The 20965-nt window shown below is 46.8% G+C and overlaps 1 protein-coding gene across 1 annotated transcript; it reads left to right on the forward strand.

Moving 5' to 3' along the window:
* The first annotated feature begins 4261 nt into the window (after nt 1-4261).
* Pax9 (paired box 9) lies at nt 4262-20940 on the forward strand. Its single transcript, XM_021656128.2, has 4 exons — nt 4262-4467; nt 5145-5768; nt 8601-8743; nt 17952-20940. The coding sequence occupies exons 1-4, from the start codon at nt 4464-4466 to the stop codon at nt 18204-18206; spliced, it is 1026 nt and encodes a 341-aa protein (XP_021511803.1). The 5' UTR covers nt 4262-4463; the 3' UTR covers nt 18207-20940.
* The last annotated feature ends 25 nt before the right edge of the window (nt 20941-20965 follow it).

The following is a 20965-nucleotide window of genomic DNA, read 5'->3' on the forward strand; positions in this document are numbered from 1 at the left end:
TTTACTTTAAAGTCTTTAGGAAAGATTTGCTTATAGACTCGGGAAAGCTTCCAGCCATCGAGAACCCTAGCAATCCTGCTAGCCTTTAACGCGGGAGGAGGGTGAAGGTGGAGAGCACTGAGTGACGCTAATATGGGGAAACTGAAAAGAAACGTCGATTGTTTTTATTGTAATAGAAGGAGTGAGCAAACAGAGAAAGCAACCCGGGCTGATCGGAAACAGGCAGGCCGCAGCAGGCCCCTCCCTCCCCTGGCCTGGGAAGGAGAGAGCCGGCGCTAGGCGCTCGCCGGACCCTACAGCTTCCAGCAGTGGCTGCTCGCGGCCGTCCGGCCCCCGCGCGCTCGAAGCATCTTCCCACTTCTTGTCAACCATCCCTTGTCTTACCTGCCTCGAAGGAGGAACGGTTTTCGGTGCGCGAGGTTCCTCTGTCCGGTGCGAGGCTGAACAGCCAGGGAGAGTACTTTTGCTCCACTTGGGGTCCCCTGCAGCTGCGGCTGCGTCGGTGCGTCCACAGCGTGGCCGGAGAGCCAAGGCCAGCAGGTCAGTGTGAGCGCCCCTCCCGCACGCCATCCCACCCTTCCCTAGGCCTCGTTGAGGACCCCTGCAGGCTGGTTCTGTCCTCAGACCTCAATAGTTCGTTCCTCCGGCTTCTGCGGCCACCCGCGGCTCGGAGCATCCGCGGGGCTGGCGTTCTGGGTGAACTCGGCCTGGCCGTGGGTGCGGCGCGCACCGGTCGCATGACACTTGCGGGGAAGCGCATGGGCGAAGAGACACAGACCCTGCAAAGCTGGACCCTCATCCGGTGCCCGGATCCGAAGGAGCCCACTTGCTTCTAAGGCAAGTGCCCTACTCACCTAGAACAGGCTTGCTGTAGGGGAACCAGACCCCGGCTCCGGCGTTCGCCTGAAAGTTTGCCCTAGACAGCCGCAAGAACTCACCGCGCTCTGAAAATCCACGTCCGGGAGTCGTCGCGGGCTCTGGCGCTCCCTACAAGCCTCGGCAAGGCGCAGCAGCCTGGGCCTGGACTCAGTGTGCTCCTAGCAGGGGACGAATCGCAGAGTTCGGCACCCAAGGACTCTGCCTTACCTCCTGCGTCCACCGCAACTGCAGTTGGAGGAAAAAAGATCCCTTCGTGGTGGCGCTCTGTCCAGCCCTGCCTCCCCTCCCGCGGCCACCACCGCCCTGCCCCGGCTCGGAAGCCGCTCCGAAGTACTGCCTGCGATCCAGTGGGGGCTCCCGGAGGCGCCGGCAGCCCCGGGGGCCGCCTTCTGCTGGCCGCAGCGGTGCGGCCTTGGGAAGAGCTGGTTTCCACTTCCTGCGCATCTCTCCGCAGACCTCGCTGGTGCCTGAGGGGGACTCGACGCTCCACAGGTGGCTGGCCCGTGACACTGGGACCACTGACAGATTTATGAAGACTTTACAAGTGTCTAGTCTGGGTCGTTGGGGGCAGGGTTGAGTTCATCAGAAGAGGAGAAGCCCCGAGGATAAGGCCCTGCCACTAGTGTGCGGGCCTAGCTGCCTCCGCACCTCTGGGCTTGGCTTCCACAGGAGGCTGCCCGGTGCCAAGTGTGTAGAATCCTAGAGTAACCTCCCTCCTCTTTCACACCCTCTGGTCCTCCAGCTTCCAGTCTCCTACTGAGTAAATATTTACCCAGAGAAGGGGTCGCACTAGAGGAGGCCTTAGCGCCTAGGGAAAGGCTTTTGGCTCCTTTCTGGCCGGAGCCAGCTGCAGGCCTTTCTAGTTGTTTTGGTTTTGGTCTTAAGTATGTCCTTTTAGGAGAAATTCTCCCAATTCCTGTATGACCTCCTGGAGCCAGACCTCAGTAACCAGGAGCCCTGACCCTCAGTGACCCTTGCACTTTCTTGAGGTCCTGCATCCTCACGACCAATAGGGCTCATCGAGACTTGGAAGCTCCTCTCCCTTTCCTGTCTTTTCCTTTTGCGCATTCCTTCCTCTCACACACCTCCTTCCTCCCTGCTTTTGTTACTACTCCAAGAATCACGGGCTACTTGGCCCCCAGGGCACTGTGTGCCCTTGGGAAGGGAAGTATCCACACCAGTCCCTTCTTGAAGATGGCATGGCTCTCCTCTATTTCGTATCTTCAGTTCCTGAAGTCCCCAAGCACCAGGCTTTGGTTTGTCGTCAGTGCTGAGTGACCCAAAGCGATCAAGGTTGATTCATTCTGTGCTCCAGAGAATGCTCTGTTAGGAGGACAAGAGGAAGGCCACGCTCAGTATGCCCAGGGCGACGACAACAGCTAAACCCGTGAGCCGACAACAGCTGGGTCCCAGCAGATAGAAACCTGTGCAAGAGCGAGGGAGGTGTGTGACAGCTAAAGGGGATGGCGATGGATGCTGTGAGTTAAATCTCCAAGCCAGCATGCTAGACAAACAGGTCTCTGGATCACTCTGGGTTGATGACATTAGATTCTCATTAGGACACCTTGTCTAGCCAGTCCACAGGCTAGGCGCACTGTACCGGCCTTCTACAAGTTCAGGAGGGTGTGAAACAGCCAATGGGTGTACCGAAGTAGAGCACACTCAGAGGACACTCAGTGGGATGGTGTGGGGACAAAGGCTCCTCGTCAAGGAGACAGAACATTATTTTTTCCTTTGCACAAGTCTCAGGCAAAGCCCCTCTCTCCTCGCACTCTCGGAGTCTAAGTAATTTATACTATTGCCCCGACGGGAGACCCAGCCTCTGAAATCCTGGCTTCCCGAGGCTCTCCTGTATAAGGCATCGGGCTTTGCAACAGGACAAGCTTTGAGCGGGGACAAGGGTAAGCCACAAAGCCAAGCTTCGAAAAGACTTCAAACGTTTGAAAGCAACAAGCAGAGAAGGGGGCTATGCTCAAGTGTTTGTATTCAGAAACCTTGCGGGATTCCTGACTGTAATAAAAGACGTTTGAAGAAACCTTCACGGCTCAGTCATTTGAATTCAGAGTGCAAGCTCATCGCAGAAGCGGGCGCCTGCAGATCAGTGTTCACTTCCAAGACAGGTGATCCAAGGCCAGGTTTCCTGGGCTCTTGTCACTTACTGGTGGTGAACGCTGGGATCCGTCTGATTTCGTTGTGTGTAGACCTGAAACCTCAGGGGAGTAGGCGCACCAACCTACATCCCGGGGTATACAAGAGGGGCCCGTTGTCATGGAGACACGGTGACACCATCCTCTGTCCCGCGCGATACTAACCCCCCAAATCCATTCACAGAGTTTCTCTTTCTTCATTTTCTCACGTTCTTCACGACCTTGTCTCCATAAACGAATAAAAACTCTTCTCCCCGAATCGTTCTATCGTCCTCGGACTTCGGGTGGATGAAAGTGAAAATCCGCAGGCAGGCAGGCAGAACCCTGGTAATTCTGGCAGCTAAACTGAAGTCGCGGGGAATCACAGAGAGGTGCAGAGGAGCTGCACACAGAGGCAGCCTCCGCGCCTGTTTCCCCGGGGCTGTCTTTCACTAAGAAGCAAGACCTTTCAAGGTGGCTCTCTGGTGTTGAGAACCCTGGCAAAGTGTCACACAGAGAAGCCCACGACCCTGTGTTCTGGGTGAGTGAGGCGCAGCGCCGGTCAGTCCCCTCCTCCCGTGGAGGTCCTGAACTCCCTTTTGGTCTGGAGTTTTAAACATTTCCACACTCAGCTTGGTGTAGGTTCTCAGCTGGGGCACTAAACCCTCTCTCGGGCAAAGCCTGAGAAAGGGCCTCCACCCCTCGACCCATCTCCGGAGCGCTTCCCATCCAAGCTGGCTGAAAGGAGCTAGACTGTGTGGGCAAGGCTCTGGCCAACGCTTCTCAAAAGGTCAGCCTGACAGGTAGTTCTCCGTCACGCTCGCGCCCGGAGCTCCCTAGCCGTCCAGCCGGCTTGCTACCTTAGAGTCCCAGCCTCCAATCCCGATTCTGAGAACCCCATCCACCTCTTCCCCTCAGGGGTAAACTCGGTCCCTGCTCGCTTCAAGTCCTTCAAGCTAAGGCCGCAGCGTCCATGCCCTTGGTCAGCCCCTTTCATCAGTTCGATTCTGCGCTCTGTTTGCGGCGCCCCTAGGAAGATGTCAAACAGTCACAGTCATTGTATTTAGTTTCCCAGGTGCGGAGCCGGCCTGAGACAGACAGCGGAAGGAGTTTCCCCGGACCGAGCTGTCATTCACCGGCCTGCACCAATTACAGCGCAGATTGCCGGCGGGCCCACCTCTTTCGGGGTGTGTCGCGAGTGAGTGATAGACTGAGCCGCCCGGCCCAGCACAGCCTAGCCCACGTTGCTGCCTAGATTGAAATGCAGAACTCAAGCTTCTTTCTGCGGGGCACAGACTTCCTTTTACTCTTCCCTTTGGCACCCTCGCCGCCTCCTCCCGGGGAGAAGCCGAGGCACCCGCGGCTTGGGACAGCCACAGGCCGACGCAGGGAGAGCAAGAGAAAAGTTCCTTTCTGGGAGTGCGGAACTGGGGCCGGGTTGGTGTACTGCCCGGAGCAATGGGTGAGTGGTGGAGGGGGACGTTGTCAGCACCGGGGAGGGAGGGAGCGAGCAGGCGAGGGCTGGAGGGAGGGAGCCGGGGCGCGCAGACCGCGGCCCAACCAGCACAGACGAGGCTCGGCGGCAGAGGGGGTGCTGTTGGAACCCCGCTACGGGGTGGCACTCGATTCCGAGCTTAAGAGCAGAGGGCCCAGACATCCGGGAGTCCCGCAGCCCCAGCGTCAGTCCAAGTTTTGTGGCACACGTGTTTACACGTGCAAACAGATCAGAACAAAACAAAACACCCCCCCCCCAAGCTTTCACTGGGCTGAGTCTAACCTCGCCAAGGGGAGGGGTGAGGCAGTGCAGGGGAGCAGGGGCCGAGCAGGCGACCAGGGGCGCGCTGGCGCGTCAGGCTCGGCATCCGTACCCGCCTCGGGGAGTTCGGGGTGTCCCTGGCTGCCCTGGGTCCCCCTTGTTGTTTGTAGCTGGAGATCTCTAAGCAGGAACGAGGTCTGGCCGCAGCCCGTGTTCTGGGCGGTTTGGCCCCGGCCGGGACGGTGTGGTTTCGGGGGGCAGCCCCAGTCCTCGCGGGAGGGTGTCAGGGCCCTGCCCCCAGACGCTCGCGGGGGGCCGGGTGGCAGGCGGCCGTCCCACGCAGCGGGTGCGCGCTGTCGCGCTCCCCGTGCCCCCTCTTGCAGAGCCAGCCTTCGGAGAGGTGAACCAGCTGGGGGGAGTGTTCGTCAACGGAAGGCCTCTGCCCAACGCCATCCGGCTCCGCATCGTGGAGTTGGCCCAGCTGGGCATCCGACCCTGCGACATCAGCCGCCAGCTCCGGGTCTCGCACGGCTGCGTCAGTAAGATCCTGGCGCGCTACAACGAGACCGGCTCGATTTTGCCCGGGGCGATCGGGGGCAGTAAGCCCAGGGTCACCACCCCGACCGTGGTGAAACACATCCGGACTTACAAGCAGAGGGACCCCGGCATCTTCGCCTGGGAGATCCGCGACCGCCTGCTGGCGGACGGCGTGTGCGACAAGTACAACGTGCCCTCGGTGAGCTCCATCAGCCGGATCCTGCGCAACAAGATCGGCAACCTGGCGCCGCAGGGCCACTACGACTCCTACAAGCAGCACCAGCCCGCGCCGCAGCCCGCGCTGCCCTACAACCACATCTACTCCTACCCCAGCCCCATCGCGGCGGCGGCCAAGGTGCCGACGCCCCCCGGGGTGCCCGCGCTCCCCGGCTCGGTGGCCATGCCGCGCACCTGGCCCTCCTCTCACTCCGTCACCGACATCCTGGGCATCCGCTCCATCACCGACCAAGGTGAGGGCTCGGGGCGGGTGGGGTGGGGTGGTGCCGCTCGCCGTCGGGAGCCGCCGAACCCGGGCCTCGGGCGACGGCCGATCCCACCACCTGTGGCCTTTTCTTTTGGAAACCTGAGGCGTCTTCCCAGGGGGGTGTCCTGATCTCATTAACTCGAAACTCCTGCCCCTCCGTTTCCTTGCCACACACACAGTCTGCAGCCTCATCTCAAACTACCAGACCCATAACATCCCCCCCCCTCCCCTCCATCCCCAACACATGGTTCGCATTTTCCACCCTCCCCCGCCTCCCGCGCGCCCGCGGCCTCCGCCGGGCTACTCGGCTGGAGGGGAGCAGCCCCGGGACTTGGGGGGCAGTGGGGGAGGCCCTCTCCGGCTGCCGGCTGCCCCTGCCGCTGCCGGCCACGTTCCTGCGGATCGGAGGCGACAGCTCCGAGTCCCGCGCACTGTGGAAACTCTATTATTATTCTCGGATTCTGGCAATCAGGCCAAATTTGCTCAGGCAGGAAGTTCAAATGTCACCTAATTGGTTTCGTTCTTATGCTTCACTTCATTTTCCTCGGAAACGGAGGTCCGGGTTCCCAGTCTCTCTCTCATTCTCTCTCTCTCTCTCTCTCTCTCTCTCTCTCTCTCTCTCTCTCTCTCTCTCCTCTCCCCCTCTCTCTTTTTCTCTTTCTTCCTCCTTCCCATTCCGTCCCTTAACAAATGTTAATTATCAACCCTGCAGTGACACTGCTTGGTTCGCTGCTGTCTCTCGTTCCCCCCAGCCTTCCTCTACCCTCAGGGTCCTCCGGTATTGGTGGCCGCGGGCGCCCTTCCGGCAGGTTTTCAGCGGTGTTTTTTTTTTTTTTTTTTTCCTTTTCTCAACCCCGCACCTTGCTCTGTCCTGGGCGTCTTTTCTGACTCCCCAGAAAGACCCTCCGGGTTCCCCGCACCGTACGCCCCAGCTTTCCCAGGAAACTAGAGTTTGTTTTCTTTTGTTGTGCTGTTAAAAATACAGTCTAAAAGACATTAGCTTCTTTCTTGGTATCAGGAGAAAAAGAAAGTTAAAATGTTTTATTTGCTCAACTTACTGCCTAATTGCTTAGTGTAAGGTTTAAGACAGGCAGCGAAAAAATTAAATAGGAAAGAGAAGAATAGTTCCTGTAATGATTTTCTGTTTGTTTTTTTCCATCACATTGGCATGTGCATGTGCACGATTTCCCATCTTCTTGTTTTCTGACCGCGAATTAAGAGAGTAAAGTTTTGGATTGTTTGGAACTATTTGGAGCCTTAGTTGGAGACGCCGCCCTTGATTTATAGGAGAAACTGACCTCACTGACATTTAAAGGAAGCCCCTGTCCATGGGAAAGTGTGAGATCAGCAGAAATGGGGCTCACAGGGGGATCTCAGTTTCTTAAGATAATGTCAGGCTTGTGCCCACCGACTGCCTTTGTCTGGCAAGGCGAAGACCATCAGGCGGTTCTGAACCAGCCATGGCTTCCTGGTGCAAACATGGGAAAGCAGTCTGTTTTTTTGGCGGGGGAGGCACAGTGAAAACAGGCTAACAGTTGAAAAGAAAACCTTTTTCCTCTGGGGAATCCTGCAATCGGACCAAAGGACAGGTAGGAAGGTATTGGATTGTAGAAGGGAGCAATGCATTCTTGTAAATATGGTTGTGTGTTTGCGACGTCACGTTAAACAAACAGGTTTCTGGCAAATCCACGCATATAAAAAGGTAACTTATCCAAAAGACCAGTCTTTGCAGCACCTGTATCATATGGAAGTGTGGAAACTAGAAACTGCTAAGTTTCTCAAGTTTAAGTGAGAAACTTCTACACAGGCCTCAGAAGCAGAATTAGGTGCATGTAGTCTTCAAATATCCTTTTTCCCTACGAGCATAACTGTAGATGTTATGACAATCTTCTTACTCTAGGTGATTTTTTTGTTTGTATCTCCTCTAAGAACAGAAAAAAAAAATCAGCAGATGGCCTTACTCCCTTTCTTAACATTGAATCCCACTTTCATTTTCTTAACACTTTATTCCATTTTCTCTTTCTGATACTTTAAAAAAAATCCCTCTTTATAATCACAGGCGTGAATTTCCAGACTCAACTTTTAAAAAGTAATATGCATATAACCTTACTCCTTTAGCAGGCAGAAGCAAAGAATGTAGGGAAGTCCCACCTACAGACGATGTGGAAATCTGTGCACGTATATTTTGCATGTGTATAGTGTGGGCATCGTTTCGTTATTTGTTTGCAAAGGACTTTGCAGGCCTTTTGTTCTGTCCTATTGACATAACTATCAGATCCCCGCGGCGGCGGAGCAGTGAGCATTTTTCAGCCTTGTCTCTGAGCATCAAGCAGGTCACACTTAGGCCAAGGCTCCTCTCTCCCTCATCACTCCTCCCCAATGTCAGAGCTTTGCCACTTTTCTTCAATAGAGGCAGAGGAGATGAACAAATATTCGACATCACAGGTTTGGGTTCTTTCTTCCGTATCGAAACAAAACAAAACAAAACAAAACCTCCTCTTTTTCAAACCGTTCTCTGGGAGATCACGAATCGAGAAAGGAAATCTAATGCTTGTTAAAAAAAAAATTCTTCCGTCAGGCGTGGGTGAAACTTAACTCAGAGGCCTACTTTCAGGCCATTAAAACTTCTCCAGGCCCTAGGCTGAAAACTAAAGGAGTCTGCAGTCTGTGCTTGGGCCCAGTGCCCCTGGGAGGCCTAGTGCAGGGGAGGTGACCAAAGGTCTTAGCCCTGGACCTTTGTGGTTAGGGATGAGGGTTTTGTCTCAGGAGGGGGCGTGCTGGCTGAGCCCTGTCTGAAGTCTGTCTTCCACCTTCGCAGGCGTGAGCGACAGCTCCCCCTACCACAGCCCCAAGGTGGAGGAGTGGAGCAGCCTGGGCCGCAACAACTTCCCTGCCGCCGCCCCGCACGCAGTGAATGGACTGGAAAAGGGAGCCTTGGAGCAGGAAGCCAAGTACGGCCAGGTGAGAGGAGAAGGTCTGGCTGGCCTTCTGGTTTAGAGGATGGGAAGATGGAGGACCCTGAGCGTGTCAGAGCCTTGACGGGCCGGAGACCCGCCGGGGCCCGGAGCTGGCTCCCGGTTAGACCTGAGCCTGGGCCGAAGGCGCAGCGCGTGTGGCCCCAGGCCTTTCACCACCTAGCGAGGCTCGGTTGGCCGAGGCCGAGCTTCGGAAGGGCCGGGCCCTGGGGTTCAGAGCAGCGGGTTTGCCAAGCTGGTGCGAGGCCGCGGGGGCCGGCGCGCACACAGCTCGCCCGCCCGCCCGCCCGCCCGCCCGAGCCTGCAGGGACCAGCTCGTCCGGCAACAATGGGAGAGGGGCAAGCAGATAAACGTAACAAAGTTACCACTCCCCGATTAAAGGTCACAGTGTAATTTCCCCAGGGAGGTTAGTGAGAAAACCTCAAATTATACGGACTGGCTGTGGACCGTTTAATTTCCAGCCCGCACCGGCCCCTCCCTCTGCTCTCTGAGAGAAAATTTAAAACACTCGTGTTTCCCCCTTTCCCCTGGAGAAGAACTCAGTCAGCGCCACACAAGTGTGAGCCTGAATCTCGTCGGAAGGCTAGAAGGCAGAGTTCAAAACTCAAGGGCGGACCTCAAGGCGGCGCGAGGTCCTCCTGAGCAGACTCCACCTCCAAGTCCCATTTTAAAGCCTTCATTTCTTGTTTATGTCTTGTCAAAGTCAGTTATAATATTTATTGGAACTTATTCTTCTCATCCGTTGGGGGAACATCCTAATGGTCATTCTCGCTGACAAATCACATTTCTATTTCCCCGTCCCTCTCACGTTGTCAGACTGCATTAGTGGCTAACTGTTCCCTGGCAAATAACACCCAAAACAGCAAGGACAGGGAGCTGCGTTACTCCGCCCGGTACACTGTGAAGACTGCGGCGAGCTATCCACAGCAAATTCCCATTTTTCAAACGACCTGCCTGCCTGTCCCCGCTCACAGAGCGGCCCCGTACACCCCGGGGCGTTGGTGCCACAGCTTCTTAAGAAAGCAGTTTACCCGTGCGGAGCCTCCTTTACTTCATTTTCAAAATAAGGAGCTAATAGTCCAGAAGTCAAAAGCGGCAGCACACCAAGGCGGCTCTTAGGAAACGTTCATTAACTGTCCCCTGTGGTTATAAGTGGCAGCCGGAGACTGACTTTTAAAAGCAAGTGATATTCGCAACATGGTTTGTTTAGAAAATCTGTAGTAGGAAACATTCCGCCAAGCGTTTGTAACAAACAATGGGAAGAGTACACAGAACACGGAGGACAGTAACGGGTTCCCAGGGGCTCAGCGCTCTCTGTTGCTCCTTGCTTCCTGGGATCCTGTTGTAAAGTCCAGGGTTCAAAATAAGCTCCAATTCCCACAAGCAGTCAATGAATCCCGTTTGCATAAAAAGCAGTTTCCTCACCCAGAACCTTCATACCAGCTTTCATCCCCACCCCTTGAAGGATGTATCTGTCAGTGAAGCTTGTTTAGGAATGGCTAATTTATAATAATGTGCTTCAAAACTAAACTGAGAGTTTACGGAAAAGAAACAGCATTTCGAGTAATTTGCTGTAATTCCCTAAAAATCATTTACAAAGAATTTTAAAATACAAAATTATGTTGTGTAAGTGCGAATAATTTAAGGAAAGGGTCCAAGTAAATGTCATTCTAAATATTATAATGCTTAATAGAACAGGCCCCCAAATAAAAGATATTTATGTCAAATTAATATTTGAAAAGCTCTTAACCGAAATGTTATTCCATACTGCCATGTCGGCAGATAGTTCAAATGATACACAAACACAAAGCCTGCAGAGTTTCCAAATACCGCAGAAACCAGTGGCTGCTCTGTCATGATGAAGACTGGAGATATGTTAAGGAGGCAAATACTTCACTTTATACATTGATTTGATGTAAAATTACATAAAACCCATAAGAACTAAGAACGCATAAGTATTACATACATGTGAATTTCTCTTGCAATATTCTAAAGCGAACTTTAATTTTACAACATTTACCACAAAAAATGTTAGCATATTCTGACAAAAAGGTTAACTCAGGTACCATTTACCCCTCTGGCCAACAAAACTTGAAAGTCCTTGACAAAGGAAAGCTGAAAAAAAAATGGTCTGTGATACTTTTGTGCACTTGCAGTTGTAACTAATTACTGCTATTCTTTAATGCTAGTTCCTCTGAGTGTGCACAGGTAGAGACTGAGTCCTCACACTCACAGCTTAGGGCATGCTTTCTTGGAAGACACACCTGTAAAATGACCATGGAACAAGCTGGCAGCTGAGTACTGATACTATTGGTAACCATGACCCAGAGTTTAGTTTCTAATTTCAGCCTAAACTGCAAAGAGGCCTGTTTCCTAGGAATTAGAACTGCATATACATGTCAGTCATGCATGTATCTATTCACTGTATTTGAAAATTAGTTTTGAATATCCAAATTTATCCTACACATTATTGTTGTATTATAACTCATTGAAATCCCATTCAGAAGTCTTTGTTGACTAGACCAGAATATTTATTTATCTTAGACTTTTCAACCGCTATCGGGCAGGAATTCCTTACTCTCATCTAACTCTGAAGGGAAACAATGATTTCTTCTTCTTTCTATTTAGCCAAATGAAAACACAAAATTCGGATGTGATCCAGTAGAAAAAAAATGAAATACGTAAACATAGCTGTTGGGTTATATCTGTTCTTTTACATGAAATTTAGTAAATTGATAATTGATTTTACTCACACAGTTCATAAATAAATACATAGTTTATGAAGAGTTTTCCCCAAACAGGCATGTTTCCTCAGAGTAATATGGTATTCTAGGGTAATATGAATGATAGATATATGAGCTGCTGGTATCTTCATTTTGGGGTTGAATATATTAATGTAGGCAATAAGTTCAATATAACATTAGTTAGCAATTGAGATGCCAGGAATAGAAAATAGCCCATAAATACATATACTAAAAATGTTCTGAATTAAAAGAATTGTGAAAACAGCTGAATTTAAAGGTGTGGTTTAGTACAAAATGCTCATAAGTCTTCATTTCTGCATTATTTTAAATGATGATACACTTGAACCATCTTGCTTGCATTTTCCTAGTGAAGAATTTTTAAAACGTTGTTTGATAATTAAAAAACAAGTGCAAAATCTTAAAACTCATCTTTTGGACACACTATTTTCATGAAGGTTTCTCAGAATTTTCTTTACAGCAGACAAAGCTAACTTTGTTAAATTAATTTATAATTTTTTAGAGAATGAAATTTTAGGTAAATGCCAATAGTTTTTGAATTTCATCATACTTATTATGAAAACATGGTCTGATTTGATTAACTTTCAACCAATGGTATTTTTAAACAAACTTAATAATAATTATATATCAGCAAAGTGTGTCACGTGAAACAGCAACAAAAAGTAATTTAAAAGACTGTAAGTTCAGATCACTGATGGAAGGATTCTGAATTTTTTTTTACTATGTTATGATACCTGAGGTGATTTTCATGTTGAATGACTTGGTCGTGACACAATGTATGCATAGAAGCATCACTCTTTACAGATATAATTTTTGTCGCATGTCAATGGAATACAAATAAAATTAAACAAATCAATGTAAGGCTATATAAATTTTAATAACAGTTTAGAAACATAAGATGTAGAAAAAATTAAGTACTGCACTGGATTTCTATTACCTAAAATAGAGTAACTAAAAGTAATTCTCTTGAATGAGTAATTCCCCTGTTTCTGACTGTCACTTCATTGCATACTAAAGAAAGGAAAAATAGTAGTTAGAAAGATAACTTAAAAATTATTTTTCAGAGAAAAATTTTCTCAAAAATAGCTATTTATTTTCAGATGTATTTGGTTTTTGTTTATGAAACTGATATTGTAAATATATGTGAAACACAATTTTTTTTTATGGTCAAATCTATTTTATCACAGATCCAAGGCAAACTCCTGTTACTAGAATGGAAAGAGCACGTGGATTTGATGAGTGGCTGGCAGGCAGGCTGGGAACAGAAAACCTGGCACTAAGCTGTTACTTGCATTTTCTTCAAGGGAGAAAATGTTGAGTGGACAACTCCCAGAATTTGAAAAATAGTCTTTATCTTCTCATTTCCAAACCGTTGTCATACCAGCTTCTTCTCCTCCTCCCCCCTCCCTTTCTCCCCCCCCCCCATGGTCACAAGCATTTGGATCCTAATGCGTTTCCATCTTCTTAAGGAGGGAGGAGTACACAGAACAACTGTAAATCAAATAGTGAGATGGCTGGTTAGAACGCTTATTTACCTTTGCCAACAGCTCTGCTCATTTGGCTTGCTTGAAGTAAATGCTGGTTCTGTGATAAAGGGGAGGGGGTGGTTAGCTCTTTGTTTTGTTCTGAAAACAAGAAAAATCCCATCTTTTTCATTCACAAGTCTTCAAGTTGTTCATGAAGTGCCTCTGGTGTGTCTCATTGTCTGATCCTACAAGGTGATTCAGTCAAGCCCCTGTCCTCCAGCGGTCTGACAGGACATCTGGGTCACTTATATAGCCATGCGAGCTAGTCTTTTTCTGGATTTCTTCTAGTTTTCATGAGTTAAAAGCTGTCTTTTCCTGAGACAACTCAACAAAGAAAACTTGGAGTAAGTTTTCTGCAATTTATCTGTGTCTCCCCCCCCCACCCCCAGCCCTGAGACAGGGGCTGTCCTGAACTTGATTTGTAGAGACCAGGCTGGACTCGAAATCACAGAGATCCACCTGCCTCTGCCTCCCCAAGTGCTGGGCTCACCAGTATGTGCCATCATGCCCTGCTGTTTCACTTTTTATTAGTGAATTTCATTTCCCAAATTAAGTAGACGGGTATCTGGCAGTGAGGAGGGCAGTTACGGAGTTTGCTCAGAGAGGAGAATTTTTATTGCCTTCTTGGAAGATCTGTGTGAAGGGGGGGGGTTGATGAGTTGAAGTCTTATTTATGAAATATTTAGGCGAAGTCATTTTCAAAAATGAGATTTCTATTACATTTCTATTGCAGGGTTTCATTTGGAAAATTTGTTTACTTTCCCCTCGGGATTCCATATGTTGGTTGATTTATAAATCATATTTACAATCCAATTAAATAGTGTAATTTAGCATGTTTGCCCTGCTATATTTATGGTGTACATTTGGGAGTCTCTGCTGAGCCTAACTAGCTTTTCAGATTAATTGCATGCCCTTCACTGAAAACATTAAGCAGATTTGGGGAGTTCAAGTTTAAGTTTACTCCTTTACTAGAAAGAATAAACGAACACCATTGCTCCCTGTGGTTGTTTTTCTTTGCTGTGGAAAATTTTACTCTTTCAGTGATTTCTTTGTAAATAACAATCACTTCACCTAGTGGAGATTTATTATTTTTGCTAATGTCATGTTTCAAAATTAACGGTGAGAAAATTGGTATTTATTGAGCCACTGGAATGAATGAACAGTGAAGGGGGCAGGGACATTTTGAAATACATTCATTTCTTGTTTTTTTTTTTCTTGTTTATTCCCCCAACCTTCCCCCCCTGCCCCCCAATTTGAAATCTGAACTCCCAACAGCAGAATGAGACAAAACTGTCTTGTCCTGGTCAGGTTGTAGACATGAGTTGTTACTCTTCTAAGGTTGGGATTTCTACCTTTTCTCTTCCTGTAAGTGAACACTGGCCTCCCTTTGTACAGGATGAGAAGCTGCCTCTCTGAACCTGTGACCCTCTTGGGGGGTCTCTCTGCAACACAGAGGGGACCGGGCCACTAAACTGACAGCCAGTAAATACCACGGCATTTTGAGAACCTTCAAATAGTAATAACACAAAGCGATTTTAGTATTTTAGGTATGAGAAGCTGGGTAGATACGAAATTAACAGGATATTATTACATTTGATAAATGAATATAGTTATGGAGTAAATAAGGCATGGGAGAGTAGAGCTTTCGCTTCCTCATGGAGGAAGCATTATCTGAGGTGAGCGTCTCATCCAGTCTTTCTGTGCATCATATTTGGGCATAAATTAGTGGGCCCCAGAACAACGGAATAGATTTAGTGCCTCAAAAATGAGGATGTAAATAATAAATTATGCCCCTGCCCCCCCACCAAAAGGACAGGTAGGAAAAATTTCGCAGTGATGGGAAATAAAATTTGACAACAGGGATTTTCTGCTAGATAGATCATTATTCTACCAAGCATATTAAATCTTTTGATATTAGGCACTTATAAAATATAGTTAGGTTTTCTATTATTTTAGAACTGATTTTAACATTTTCCTCCTATGTTGGAGATTGAACCCAGGGTTATATGCATGCTAAACAAAGACTGTGTTCCACCACAGAGCTACACCACCAGATCGTAATACTCTTACTTTGTTTTTCTGAGGGCACACTGATGCTACTAGCATTAACGCTAATTAATGGTAGGCAAGGGCCAGACACAGGTGTGAACACCTTTCTGTAACTGTACTGGTATGATTACACTTCAAACTAATTTTTAACACATTTTGGGGAGAATAAAATCATAAAATAATGAATGAAAGAAATTAGAGCAATAATTTCTCCGTAATGCTAGATTATACCCCACTTTCCCGTGTAATCTGATGCCCACCTAGATTCTCACTCCCCAGGGGCTCTACAGGAGCTCCTTAGAGACATAATTATTCTTCAAAAGGGGGCATAACATTTTTTTTTTCAGAAGGAAGGGAAAAAATTAAATGAAGAGATTTGAGTTCTAAGAGAAGAAAGTATCACTTAATAGCATTGTTGTAGTTTGAGGTTAAATTCCACTTCCACACATGATAGACTAAAGAAGACTTACAGTATCGGGCTGGACGAGCGAACTTTAAATGTATGCCCATTAACTTTCTAAATGGCTTTGTGTGAAGAGAAGGGAGAACTTCAGTTTTACTGAGCAACAACAAGAATCAATTGTTAATTCTTAATCAATTCCTCGTTAATTGTTTTGAGCCCTTCGGAATATATTTTAAAGCCATCTGGGTATAGTGGTGTATACCTGTGATCTCTGGTTGGAAGGCTAATGCTGGAAGGGTATGAGTTTGAGGCCAGCCTGTATGCATAGTGAGATCCCATTTAAAAACAGAAGGTGGGCATAGTGGTGCATGCCTTTAACTCCAGAACTTAGGAAACAGAGGCAGTCGGATCTCTGTGGTTTGAGGTCAACCTGGTCTACACAGTGAGTTCCAGAACAGTCACAACTTCCAAAACCCCAAGCAAAAACATTTAAATTCCAATTGAACATTACTCTGATATATCTATTATCTTGTAATAGTGATAAGTTGAAGAGTTTATAATGAGCTAGTGTGTGTGTGTGTGTTTTATTTTGTTTTAGAAGACAGGGTTTCACTGTGTCCTTGGCTGTCCTGGAACTCACTGCACACCAGGCTGGCCTCAGACTCACAGAGATCTGCCCACCTCTGTCTCCTGAGTGCCAGAATTAAAGGTGTGCACCACCACTGCAAGGATGAGCTTATCATATATTAACCCTTACAGTTTTATAAAGTATGTTGCATAACATACTTTATAGGTGTTGGGTGCTTGGGATATAGCATACTATAAGGTCTTTTCTTTTCTCTCCCATTTTTAAAGGAATATATAATGACAAACAGAAGAATCTAAGATGTGTGTTCTTATAGACCAAAGATAGAAAATGATGTTTTGTCGGAATCTATGGGCAATGCTAATCCACATCCATATATGTATTCTAACATATACATGTATGCATGTATATACATACGCATAGATAATCCTTTTACATTCAGAAAACAGGCTTCTATACCTCACCATTATATTCTCATAGACGTGGAAGTAAAAACGGTGACCGAAGGAGTTAATTCAAAAAGCGGTTTCTGAGACAGAGTGGTAAAGGATGCAGCTCCCCCGGTGGACTGCATGCTCCATGTATACAAACCGTGACTCTCAGTCTGGCTCACTCCTGAGCACAGAAAATGAAAGCACCGTTTGTGTCCTAACTTAATTGGACAAAGCATCTAATATGTGTCTGATTTACTGAGCTCTAGGGATTAAATCATGTTTTCTAATGCAATTCTAGTATTTACCTTACTTTTTCACTAGGAAATACGTTGGCATGTTAGTCCGGTCATGTCATTACCAGGAAACAAGATTTACTCTTTATCTTTAAACAGAGTAGAAACTAAGAGGAAAAAATGAACCACTTGAAGAAGGGTGGGGAGTATTCATGCCAGAGAGGGATTAAAAATCAGGGTGTTTTTGATGTTGTTAATAGTAACGATACCAACAATGATTTATTGGGTGCCAAGAAAGCGCTGGTTTCTAGGCAAGCTTGCCTGCCAGAGCTGTTGCATTTTGTTTGCAAACAAAGATTTCACATTAAATTAATTTAAAAAGATTTGTCCATATGGCTTAAAAAAAACCCTGAACTTTGCAAATGCAAAATTTCCAATTTCAAAATTGTACGCATTCATTCATATTTGTGGGGAAAATTTCCTTTCTAATAAAACTGTGAAAAAAAAAGTATTCTCAAACTTTATTAAGAAAACAAACTTCAACTCAAACAACGATTGAAACGAAACAAAACAAAGCAAAAAACAAACAAAAAACCCTTACTTGAAAAGTCTTGATTTCACATGTCCTTGTCCAAATGATGTTTTCAACATGACATCCTTAAATACGGCCCATGTTTTATTTAACAGAAGGTTTGCTCGTTTTGATTTTCCAGTGCAGCAAACCACACTGCACCCTTCTGTCCTGGAAATGAAAGCTCCAGGAGACAGGCCTGTCACAAAGCTTCAACAAAAGAGCCCAACCAAACCAGTAAGGTGCCAGTAAGGTTGACAAAGGCAGTGGGGAGCTGAGCGGACTTTCAGGGTTCTGAATCTGGGCTGAGTCTTTCTCAGCCCACCTCGCCTTCATATACTTTCAAATCACAAAAGAACCGTGAACTTTCTAGTCGTAGCTTCCAGAAACGTTTGTAGAAAGAACAGTGTCTTGCTTTTCAGCACTGTGTTTGTTTAAGTAGCAAGACTGGATACTTTTAGGTCAAAGTAAGGTTAAAAGGAAGTCTGGGAGGGTGGGGTGGGGGGGAGACAACCCAGCCATAGAGCCAGAATATTGTTAACTCAGAATTTCTTCTCTGTGCCTAAGGACTGAAGAGACACTGAATACTGAAACGTGGTTGTCTTTCGTGTCTTCTCCCTTCCTCTCAGGCACCAAATGGCCTCCCAGCTGTGAGCAGTTTTGTATCAGCGTCCAGCATGGCTCCTTACCCCACTCCAGCCCAAGTGTCACCCTACATGACCTACAGTGCGGCTCCTTCTGGTTATGTTGCTGGACATGGGTGGCAACATGCCGGAAGCACCCCACTGTCCCCCCACAACTGCGACATCCCCGCATCGCTGGCTTTCAAGGGAATGCAGGCAGCCAGAGAAGGTAGTCACTCTGTCGCTGCTTCTGCGCTCTGATGCGAACCTCCATTTCCAACATCTTCACTGGGGTCCCCCCTCTCAGCACATCCTCCCCCCCGCTTCCCCGCCCCTCCAGTGGTCCGGCCCTTCTGCCTCAAGAGCTGGCTTTATGGATTCATAATCTTTGTGCTGATGACACTTAAATATTTCTTGCCGTAACTTCTCTTTTTTTGCAGGAAATCTGGCATAACTTTAGGATTTAAAAAACAAAAGCAACTCTAAAGATTGAATAAGACATTTGTGTTGCCTGCACGCACACTGTTTTTACATACTGAAGAAACCTATATCCCTCAAAGGGCTTATGGAACTTTGTAGACCTGTCTTTGGTAAACCCACACATGTGTATTTATTCTAAATCAACCTGAACCTTTGAAACGTGCAATTGTTAAGATTTTGCAAAATCAATAAAGGAAAACAGACGTAGAAAGAAAAAAAAAACAAGTCATGATACTGTCTAATCAAATAAGGTGATCAAATAAGCCTAATTCACCATTAGGAAGACAATCAATAACTGACTTGTGTGATCTTGTGCTTATTTTTAAGAGATGATGTATTTTGTTGAAAGTATGTATAGAACCCAAGCAATATCGAAATTTTGCTCCTTTTGGTGTTTTGACCTGGTTCCTGATACAGTAATGTTTGTTTTTCTATTAGCTTATAAATACGGACTGTGGATAATATGTTTGTGTCTTCATTCCGTGGGGTACCTCTCCTCCAACACCACCACCTCTCTTTTTTCTTTCTTTTTTCACAAAGGTGACTTTCTGGCAATCTCCTTTTCTCTGTTTGGTGGTGGGCCACCCGGGCTCCTGGACCTGGCCTTGCCGTCCAGGTTGTGTGTGTAGCAAAGGCTTCAGCATGTCCTGAAGGAAACTTTCTACAGCAGAGGACTCACACACAGATCAAACAAGCCAGTTTCCGATTTGTATCCCAGTCGAACAACACATATGCCAAGCACAGGACAACAAGAGGCTGTAACATACCAGTACCGCAAGGATCTAAAGGAAGTCACCTAGAAACAAGCCTAATGTGAAATGTTTTTACAAAGACACTTAAGATGAACTTTATGCAATGAAAAACCACTGTGAAAATGAAATTGTACTGTTTTTGTTGGCTTACCTGTGTGTTCAGCAATCTCAGCCCCAAATTATCTTGTAACTTAAAAGGAAATGGAGAATTCTGCCTTAATGAATGTAACAATGTCTTGCTGTGACGTTTACATTGTGTGTGAAGCATGTTCCACATGTAGGTCAATTGGTGTTGGTATTAGAAATACAAATGCTATTTAATTTTTAGCAAATTCCCTTTATTCACTTATGGAATTACAGAACAGAACTTCTAAGCCTTTCTAGACCAATTTGTTTTTACTTTAATGTTATGAATATTGTTGCAGGATATGTGTGTGTGTGTGAGAGAGAGAGAGAGAGAGAGAGACAGAGAGAAAGAGAGAGAGAGAGAGAGAGAGACCACATGATTATATGCTTTATTTTAGAATAATTCATTCTCTATGACAAGATTCAACAGTTCACATTCCTTCTGCTTAGGAGGTTCCTCCTGCTTGGCAAAATAGGGTTAAAATGAAGTTGTAGGATGTGGCATAGTTTGTCTGCTGGGGTAGTAATGTACTGCCGGGCGTCTTGGTTCATCCCATTCAGTAACTAAACAGGTGCCTCCCCAGATGTGGGTGTGGAAGAAACCAGTGTGTGGGCAGCTTTGGTTGCTTTGTTTTTGTGCTGTGCTCAGTTGACAGAGGAACCCAGTGCAGCCACCCAGGTCTCATCCTCTTCTCCAGCTTGGATGGCTACATCAGCTAGTTTTTAAGCAGACTTTTGACACACAGTTGTGTTCAAGGAACTGTTCTCTCTCTCTCTCTCTCTCTCTCTCTCTCTCTCTCTCTCTCTCTCTCTCTTTCTCTCTTTCCAAACAGCAGATGTCTTATAGAGAGCCTCTCACTGAATTTCTTTCTAAAGCAACTGACACTCATTGCTACAAACAGGATTATAACTTCAGGAGAAGAATACGCAGAAGGAGTCGATGAACTCTCAGGGCTTTGATCTTGTAAATCTCCCCACTGACGTCTGGAGTCCCCAGTGTGCTGAGAATATAGACTATAACTGGATGGCACAAAGATACAATCCAGTATTTTGGGGAGACTTTCAAACCATGTGTTACAGGAATGTGCTTGCCATCCAGAAAAACTGACTTAAGGTACAGAACTGCTCTTTATCTAAGCATCTTAGGTGGCTGTTAGGGTGTTGAGAAATATCAAATGCTTGTATGGAAATACAACTGTTAATGTTATTTTTCTTATCTAAATTAAGAAATCTTATTGTTATTTATAATTTTTCTGGTTTTGGTATTTTAAGAAATTAATATTAATGGTGTCAAAGTTTTCTTTTTCACTTTCACTCTTCTTCACAGGTTTTTTTTTTTTAATTAGTAACAGTAAATATACATGGAACAGTTCTCAAAAGACCACAGAAAGCCTAGATAGAGCTGGCCATTGATGGCCACTTCTGATTGGAAGCCACTTTAGAAAGAAAGAACAGGAAACCAGTAGACCCGGGGACTGCCTAATCTTTAAAACTGTTGCTACTGGCACTAACCTCCTCCTGATTCTCAGACGGTACCGTTTTCTAAGTTACCTTCAGAATTCCCTTTTCATGCCGCTCTGTGCCTTTAGCCCTCTCTCACAGGATGCTAGTGTGCATTACATTCAAGGACAGAGAGAGTCATGCCACACAAACCCATTCTTT

The sequence above is a fragment of the Meriones unguiculatus genome, chromosome 7 (genome assembly GCF_030254825.1).
Source record: "Meriones unguiculatus strain TT.TT164.6M chromosome 7, Bangor_MerUng_6.1, whole genome shotgun sequence".
Lineage (NCBI taxonomy): Eukaryota > Metazoa > Chordata > Mammalia > Rodentia > Muridae > Meriones > Meriones unguiculatus.